We start from the raw sequence: 9,595 nt of genomic DNA on the forward strand, positions 1-9,595 counted from the left end.
TTTTAGACTACTTGTGTCTCAGCACTATTTTCAGCATCTACAGTTGTGAAATGCTCTGGAGAAATAAAAAGGCATTATAGAGGTGCTGATGGAGTTTTAGTCTGTAAGGGTTGCTGTCTGGAGTGTACAATATGAGAGACTTCATACTGGACCTAATTTTATTTCCAGTCTTTCAAGGAAGATGTCTACATATATTTGCAAATGTAGATTGCTGAAAGTGTCAGAAGTGGCTCCAGAACTTGGCAGTCTCCACAGAACAGCCAAGTAGGAACCCTGTGGGTCTGGGTCAGACAGCAAGTTCTATTTTAAATACAGGGCTGATCTTGCTTCTCCTTTTACCTCTGAGTGTTTTATCAGCCATTTTAGAAAGCAAGAGAGATCAGGAGTTGAATAGAGAGAGAAACCTCACTCTAAAGGAGAATTTACACGCAGAAAGAAGATGAAGTGCTCTAACTAGGCTTTGCTGTGCTAAAATAAGGAAATGTAGTGCAGTAGGTGCTCCATATAGAGGTTAAAGTCCATTAATATTTACCACCCAAAGAGCTCAAGCAAGCCAATTTAGTCATAAATTAAATTATGTCAGGCATGCTTCTGGTGAACAATACTTCCTAAATAGTAGCCATGGTATTAAAGCAAACAGAACTATATTGGGAGAGGAAAACAATAAACTACAGCACAAGCTTGGGAACAGCAGTTCAAGTCTCAGATATTAGTTGCAAACCAAACCTTCCTGTAAATATGGGTGGCTTGTGGAGTCTTTAACCACAGCCATCTCCTTCCTTTTTATGCCCCATTATTCAGGCTTGATGGAGGTCTCTACCCTGATGGCCACACAGGTTTGGGCACCCCCCTGACCATTCCCAGGGGAATTGATTTTTTATGGCACAATAGAAAAAGTTTAGCCAAAATCTTTGCACTAGTGTGTGATCTTAGTAGGTCAGTACTAATCAGTACCTGTCTGGGCTTGGCATCTCTTCACATCCACACAGGCAGCACTAACACTTTGGCAAGTAACCTATACCAAAAATAACCCCTGAAAACCAAAGTGAAAGCACCTGTTCTCTTCCCTGTACCTTTATTCCAGTATTATTTACAGTCACAGTGAGCCTGCATTGTTGAGAAAAGAAAAAAAAAAAAAGAAAAACCTGGGTGGTGTTTTTTGTGGTTTGGTGGTTGGTTTTTTTTCAAGCAAAGGTCCATCTGCACAGTTCCATAATTGATGCAGATTTGGCCTGGAGCAGCCACGCACAAGGCCCTGGGCTAGCAGCTGCTGGCTGACAGCTGCCTGCAGGGCACTGGGGACCCTCCAGGTGTTCTTCTGCCTCTGTTCTGCTGCTATTGAAAACCTGGAAGCTTTAGATTAATGCCCTAATGCTGTTGCTGCCAACCCTTGCACTTCTGCCTTGCTCCTGCAAAGTCAGAAGAGAAACCAAGCCCGTTCAGCGGCACAGAAAATAAACACAGCATGTGCATGAAGTTGTCAAAATGAAAAAAGATGTGTACATTGCATTTTGATAAACTCTAAACATTATTTTTTATTAGGGCTTTTAAAGAAGATGTAGGTGAGCTTTTGCAGAAGACTTCTAGAGAGTTTAGACTTTTTTAGAGAGTTCTCATATAAAGGATGAATTGCTAAAAAGCCACAATTCTGTTATGGTTTTGTATGTTCTTTTTGTAATGAATAGTAATGCAGCTTTCTTTTTGTGTAGTTTCCACCTTTAAGTTACACCAGCGTGCAAAGCACGTGTACAGTGAGGCTGCCAGAGTGCTGGAATTCAAGAAGATTTGCAGTGAAGCACCTGCCAATGCACTCCAGCTGCTGGGAGAATTAATGAAGCAGAGCCATATCAGCTGCAGGGAGATGTATGAGTGCAGCTGTCCTGAACTGGACCGGCTGGTCGACATCTGCCTGTAAGTTCTGACCACAAGGAAGAGTAACCGTCTGTGGAGAATACGGTTCGAATTGAGGAGAAAATATGACATCCTTGGCTATTGCAATCTTAAAATGAAAGTATTCTTGTCTCTTATTACAAAATTAATCTCCTGCAGGGACATTACATGGTCAATTGTTTCCCTGCTGACATCTGTAATACTTTCAGATGAAAGCTACGGTTTATGGCTTTATTACAGATTTTGCTTTTGGACTGACTCATCGTCACAAGTGTTACGTGAGACTGTTGGCTACTCTTTTGTAACTTGTAGAAGAAGTCAAAAGTGGTTTTCTTAAAACGTCATGTTACTTGTTCTATCTGAACTGTTACTTTTTCTGTACCTTTTATAATTATAGCATCATAGAACAATTTGGATTGGAAGGGACCTTAAACATCGTCGCATTCCAACTCCCCTGCCATGGGGCACCTTGCACCAGGCCAGGTTTCTCAGAGCCCCATCCAGCCTGGTCTTGGACAATTCCAGGGATGGGGCATCCACAGTTTCTCTGGGCAACCTGTGCCAGTGCCTCGTGGCTCTTATAGGAAAGAATTTCTTTCCAATATCTAATCTATATCTACCTTTTTCATGTTTTTTTAACCATTTCAGTACTGCTGCCACAGGAGTTCCAGGGCATAAGCAAGCTGTTTTACTGTCTTAGGTTGTCTTGCAATTATAATGAAATGTAGTCAAGTGCTATTTGCATTTTTTCAACTAAAAACTAAGTTGTCCAGAGTATCAGATAGGTTGAACAGCATTTCACCATTTCAAAAATGAGTGTGTTAACTGTTACAGGGGCTGACACTCTGCTTCTCTCTGTGCTGTCTGAACTTTCCACATACAATTAAGTCTCCATCTCTGCCCTAGCAGTATTCTTTCTGCTGGGACTCCTTCCTGACTCATTTTGGTCACAAGGAAACAATCTCAATTCCAAAGCGCATTCCCTGAGTGCCATTTTGTCCCTTCTCTTCTCCCACACACAGGTTGTTATGGTATCAGGCTGTTGTTTCCATGACTCAGCTACAGGGGACAATGAGATCTGGTACAATCATGTGTTAATACACAAAGTAAAAACAAGCACATCGTGCATAGCATTTCATCCCTACCACGGGGTTAGCATGAAACAATGTACACATTTCAGTCCTTAACTTCTGTTTTTCTGGTACATTTAATCGTGGGACAGACATCTTATGCTGACTTTGAACTAAATTCAGTGCCTCTAGAAGGAATTCAGTGGTTGGTGATCATTTTAACAGTGGCTGGGGGAAAAAAACAGTTGCCCACCTGGGCTGTCCCATCTCTACTCCATCCCTGCCTCTGCCCCAGCCACCCTGTCCCACCTGCTTCCCACAGTCCCATAACGGCTCCTGATGATGCCACCTTCCTGATTCTGCCCCTAATTGTTCCTGCTTCTCCTTGGAGAAGGGTGTGCTTAGTTTGGGGAAACTCTGCCCTAAGCCAGAGCATTACTGCCCTGCCAGAAGGGAAATGGAAGGTGACACAAGTGTTTGCAGGCCTGAGGTCAAGAAATGTTTCACTGTCTTGTAGAAGCAAATATCTCTTACATCTTTTCAGTCTTGAAGAAAATAAATTGTTTCAATTTGAAGCTAAAAAAAATTAAATAATTAATACCTTACCACCTTTATCAGCTTTTTTTAAAATTAACTGAGAAATAAGTCTGGCTTAGAATGAAAATACGAATTTTACGAGCATGCAATTTACCATATGCCTTTTTACTTCTGCACCCATGGATTTTTTAAGTTGCACTACCCATTTATGAGGTTTGTAAATCAACAGAGTACAAACCAGATGATTATTTAGGTGAGTCTGATTTCTTTTGCAGACAAGATGGAATGGCCTTCAAGGCAGAAAGCTACAAACTTAAAAACTGAGCAGAAGACTTCTGAACATTGACAGATTATTTTGCATATGGGATACACGTGCTGTTTTGTGCTAAAACACAAAGCAGCCTGATAGCTACTGGACAGACTGATAGCAGTTGAGCAGAAAAAGTTTTGATTCTTCTCTTAGGAGCCAATCCAGGGTGTAGCTCACGGGCTGTGTTCAGTTTATTGTATCACACAGTGATCACATCATACAATAAGCTGTGACAGTCACTCAGCAGGGCAGTTCCACCAGAGTTATCCCAGCTGCTCAAAGGGAGCCACTGATCTGTGTGTGAGAAGGGAGAACTATCTCCAGGGGCAGCTGAAGACAGAAACTGAGCTCTACTGAATTGTCAAAAATCTTGGGCAACGAAGCCTTGATCCGGTGGCAAGGCATCAGCACTGCCCATTCTGAGACACAACTGACAGGGCAAGAGCCTTAAAACTTAACATCTGCATTGCTTTTAGGTACAGTAACTGCCTGGAGCTGATGCCTCCATCAGTGGCATCCAGTGACTGCACTTGGCAGACCTGAGGAGCCCATTCTGACAGGGCCTGTTCTCAGAAAAGCTGGGAGGAAAGCGTCCTGCCCTGTGCAGGGAAAAACAAGCAAGTACAAACTGGCCAGATCTGCTCTGCAGCGTGGAGTTACCTGTGCCACGTTCCAGTAAACCAGCAAGGATGGCAGCCCCAGCCTCTGGCAGTGGAAGCTCAGCACAGGCATGGAAATTGTGTTCCCTATTTGTGCTGAGCTCTGTGCTTCCATGGTGATGCAGCTCCAGCCGGCTCAGGCAGGGAGACACTGGGTAGGAGCACAGCCACAGCACCAAAAGGAAAGCAGCCGTTAGGATTTTTCTAAATTAAATTAAAACTCGTCAGAGTATTTCAGTTCCAGGGAGCGAAATACAAATAGTAAAGGAAAAAAGTGGTGTGTGTGCCCACATTACATCAGATTTCTGATTCACCAGCAGAAGAGCCCACAGAATATGATGGGCAGAGCTAAGTACCACAGTGGAGTGTCATTCACGTGAAATGATTTCACGTTAATATATTAAAATTATTTAATCTGGTTTTTTTAAATTGTATTCTTTGTAGAGAAGTAAATTGTTCATTATTCTTTACAGTCTTGTCCCATTGAGAGTATTTCCTAAGAAATGCATCTTTTTGCTCTAGAAGTTTAGTATTAAATCTTTTTCTGATTCAGTAATTAGATTTCTAAAAGTGCATTGCTATTCTGGATGAATGCAGCTTAAGCCAGCATCTAATTCTGGGAAAAAAAGTCATAACTTTTCTCAAGTTGTACATTAAAAAACCTAAAGGACATAAAATCACTAGTCACTCTAGGAAGACTTGGCTGATGTGATTATAGAAATGGCTGGGAACTACATAAATTACATTCTTTACTTACGATGATATACAGCTGCCCTGTAACTTTCAAAAGACTTTCCAAAAATACATTCCACAGAATTGCCTGAGTCCATTGCTGCTCTCTCCTTACAAGGTTTAAACTGTGAAGAATAATCTGCATATCCAGATGTTTTCTGTTTTGCCTAGATCTTTATGTTTTACTGTATAACCTCTGCCAAGAAAGAAAGGGATCCATACTTGCTGTGGTTTGTAGTGCTGAAAACTGTAACCACGAGTTGGTCAGTTGTTTTTTTTCATTTTGCAAAGACCGAAGACTTGTACTTTCTGTAACCTACCTCATGTAGTTAGTTGCTGGTTTACCTGTTGGTCTTTTAAAGCAGGTAACACAGCAGACTTACTAAGCAATTTAGGGACAAAAAATTGGATGTGAGCTCCTGAGTAAGTTACGTACTGTTAAAAATCTCTCAGTCCTTAGTGTTGCACATAACTCACGTTCACTCTCTCATTCTCCATCTTTTGGTGCTATAAATCCTGGTAACTTTTGTGCTCCCAGCCATGCCTTTTACATGGCAGACAGCTGAATCCTCTCTGACCACTTTTAAAAGATAGAGATTATACATTATGTGCAGGTGCATTATGGTAGCCAGGACGATTCTGCATTTTGTCAAGACTCTTACCATTACCACTGGTGATTTTCTTAAAGCTGCAAAGCCTGCAATCATGGCATAATTTGAAATTTCAACAAAGCCAGAAAGGCTTAAAGATGCTATTCAAATGCAAACTACTATAAACCAGACTAAGTACAATCCCCCCATTTATATATTAAAATATTACCATGTTAACGCCACGCTTTCTGAAAAACCACTTCATAACTTTAAGTATTTCAAGTTAACAATATTGTTCGGGTTTTTTTCACCTCTTAACACCACAATTGTTTTTAAAATGGACTACTGTCATGTCTTGCCTACTGTTCCCATATACCAAACTATGAGATTTCTATTTTTACTCCTTTCCTTTATTCTTTTATTCTTCTTTCCTTTGCTGCAGTACTCATATTTTTACTCTCATTTATGCCCCCAAAGCTAATTCTCTTTGTATCCAATGAAGACTGGAACAAGATACATAAAGGCTTCCAGAAGCAAAGGCCAGAACCTGAGACTGGGGGTTGAGTGCCCCCAGCCCCAGACTCCAGCCACGTTCTCTCTCCTCCTTGTGTGCTCCATCTCTCCCTGCATTCCATGTCCTGGCACTGCAGCCCAGCCCAGCAGCACACAGGGCCTTTCCCACACATGAAACCCACAGCTCCCACTGCGTGGGTGAGCTCCCCATCCACAAGATTGTCTGCTCAGACTCCTCTTCAAAAACCCATCTAGATGCCAGTGCACAAGAAGAGTGTCTGGCCAGGAATCCCACTTTACCAGAGGGGTCCAGCTTAGTATTGAACTGATTAAGACTTCAATGAGACAATTTCAGACCTGTTCCAAAGACAACTGCCTTGTGTTTGACCTAGATGCCTCCCAGGCACCACATCTCCTGCAGACACAGAATTAGGTGCTCACTCCAGAATCTGTGTAATATTAGGTACCCAGTTTTCAGATGGTGCAGCACTGCCCATCAGGTTCCTCAGCAGTAAGCCCCAAGTGGCTGCTATCACCACATTTGACACTGTTAAGCCACAGTATTTTGAAACACAGTGACTTCAGCTCTGCAACAGGCATATTTTCTGTCTACTTTATGCTTTATTTCAACTAAGTATTTGAAAATGACTCAGTAAAAATGAGGCATGAGCATGACCACAAAGAATTATGAAATCAATAAAAGGTTTAGAACAATTCTGAAGGGATTTCAGTTGCCTACCAAAATAAAAGCCAGACACCATCTGAAATACTAAGTTCTAACTGAAGTAACAGAACAAATGAGTACAGACAGTTGATTTACCAGACTCTGAAAAGTGGATTGGGCCTTATAAAGTCAATGGGAATTTCCTTATTGATTGCAACTGCGACTAGATTGGATCCTGCTCATTTTAGGAGGTTGCTCCATGGACTAGAAACTACCAAAATTGCATCAGAGAATGAGTGGCTTACAGGAATAACAAGAAGTAAAATAAAACACCAACAGGAAACACAGAATGAACATAAAATCGAGTCAATATGAAGGGTGGCACCACACAGACACACTGAAGAAAGTGTTTCTGTTCAAGAAGAGATGTGTGTTTAGAATCAAACACATATGCAAGTACTTGCTTGAAATATGACCTAAACCTCTACTAACCCAGCACTATACCAGATTCATTTAACATAAAATGCACACATGAAAAATTACAACAGCCCACTCAGAATGAGCTGTCATTTTCCAGTGCTATCACATGATGTTGTCTCTCCCTCTAACATATTCTAGGGCTGGTGAATCTCTCTGCACATGGCTACTGGAAACACATAGAAATATTTGTTTGTAAATCAGACTAGATCTCCCACGAGAATAAGATTTCAGATGAGTTTTCTAAATCTGACTGGTTCTGTTCTCATTAGGTTAGAAAAGCCCCAAAGTAACTTATTACATGGTGTTTCCCTACTTTTTCTGAGTCGCAGTAAAGATCAGGAACACAGGTAAGCAACCTATTGAAAATAATTCTAAATTCTGATGAGAAGGCATCTGAGTCTTGCAATGGAACAGCATGGGATTTGCTCTAGGACATTTCTAGCAGGCCAGTATCGTGAGGCTGGGAATGGTTTATATTTTGGATGTCATTTATTTGTCATTGTTCTTTCTGTTCACACTCTTCATTAAGAGCATTTTTTTCTTTTGGGACTACATTCTTACTTTACCTCTACTGCTGTCAGTCTTAAGTTCGTAAGGTTCCTCTAAAGAGAGATACCCAACTCTGTCCATTCAGCATAAACAGTAGTTTATGTGAGTTTATTTATACAGAGTGCAGTGACTCTATGACTTTTTGAGAGTCTCTGAACTCTCCTTTTCTTGACTGGCATGCTCGGCAGTCCTGCAGAAGCCTGTGAATCTTCAGCATGGTTTAGATCTGTCCTGGAAGAATAGAGCTATTTGTCTTTGCCACATTAGAAAATGGCTTGCATGACTACATCCTGTGCAATTAGTTTATGAACCCTCTTTTGTTATTTTTGTCATGTATTTCTGTTTTCACTTCTGATGTCTTATGAATGTTGCTAACACAATTCCTTTCTTCTCCCGCTTTCTTCATCTCAGCTGCGCTGTGATCCTAAAAACAGCTGATGTTGAAGCATTACAAAACAGGGGGACTTTTGGAACTGACAGAAATGACTATATTGCAGTTTAAAGCGTCAGCACTTTTCTTTGGTCCAAAAGGGTAACTGCAAATTGCTGTAGTGTTACATACAAGCAAGTATACAAAGCAACAAGTATACAAGTATACAAGCAACCTCAGAAAAATCAGATGACATGGGAATACTCAAAACACATCTGAGTTTTCCATATGAATTTTAAATAAGACAAAGTACCCCTTTTTGGTTTATTTTACATGATTTTTTCCCTGTTATTTTGTTTTAGGCAATTTGGGGCCATCGGGTCACGTCTGACTGGAGCTGGATGGGGTGGCTGCACTGTGTCAATGGTGCCTACTGACAAGCTGAACACTTTCCTAAAAAATGTAAAAAAAGCTTATTACCAAACGGATGGCCAAAGGTTAGCGGTGGAGAATAACAGTCTGTTTGCTACCAAACCTGGGAGAGGAGCTTTGGTTTTTGTTGAGGCCTAAAGAACATAAAAATTTTAAAGAAACTATGTAGAGCATGTAGAACTGGCAGTACTTCCCATGCCACAGTAAACGAATGCTTTTTCTGGTTTGTATAGTAACAAGCGGTTGCTATTATCAAAATACATTTCTGAAGAAGCAATTAAAAGAAAACTCTTTGATTATAAAAGTCCTTTTTTTCCCATATCAAATATATCTTTCAGTATAAATATTGATTTACTAAAGGCTATCAATGGGGAAAACTGAAATTGAAATAAAGATGATACTTTGTTACAGTGTCTCTCTCTTCTTTTCCCTTTACTGTCATAAAATAGAGACCAGGTGTGCAATGAGCTGCCTCAGTGGAGGGAGGGGACCTTGCAGTGTTTGCAGGGCTGTTCAGTGCTTTTTCTCTTCAGGTCCTGGACATTGTTTTGTTTGGAGTGTTCTGTAAAAAGGAAGATTAAACTGAAGCATTCAAAAAATTGGAAGGACTTTGCTAAACATTGGAAGTTTTATACTGTCCACAAGCAGGATAATTACTGTTGTAAGTAATGATAATATTGGAGGAGCACCTGCAGGCCAAGTGAAGCATTAGGAATACATGTTAAGTAGGACAGCTTTTCTCCTAGCAGTATTTCTTAGGTATCTTTGTGCAAGATGACTTGGTATGAAAGTTTCAACA

General features: G+C 40.8%; 1 protein-coding gene across 2 annotated transcripts in view; it reads left to right on the forward strand.

Moving 5' to 3' along the window:
- GALK2 (galactokinase 2) overlaps positions 1-9,209 on the forward strand; it is a 44,896-nt gene extending 35,687 nt beyond the window's left edge. For both annotated transcript variants that reach the window (XM_017742713.1, XM_008640039.2), the window contains 2 exons: positions 1,710-1,911; positions 8,727-9,209. In XM_017742713.1, coding sequence (XP_017598202.1) covers positions 1,710-1,911; positions 8,727-8,934 — 410 coding nt within the window. In that variant the 3' untranslated portion in view covers positions 8,935-9,209. The remainder of the gene's footprint in view (positions 1-1,709; positions 1,912-8,726) is intronic.
- Positions 9,210-9,595: the final 386 nt, after the last annotated feature.

Source organism: Corvus brachyrhynchos, unplaced genomic scaffold (assembly GCF_000691975.1).
Source record: "Corvus brachyrhynchos isolate BGI_N302 unplaced genomic scaffold, ASM69197v1 scaffold97, whole genome shotgun sequence".
In the NCBI taxonomy this organism is placed as follows: Eukaryota; Metazoa; Chordata; class Aves; order Passeriformes; family Corvidae; genus Corvus; species Corvus brachyrhynchos.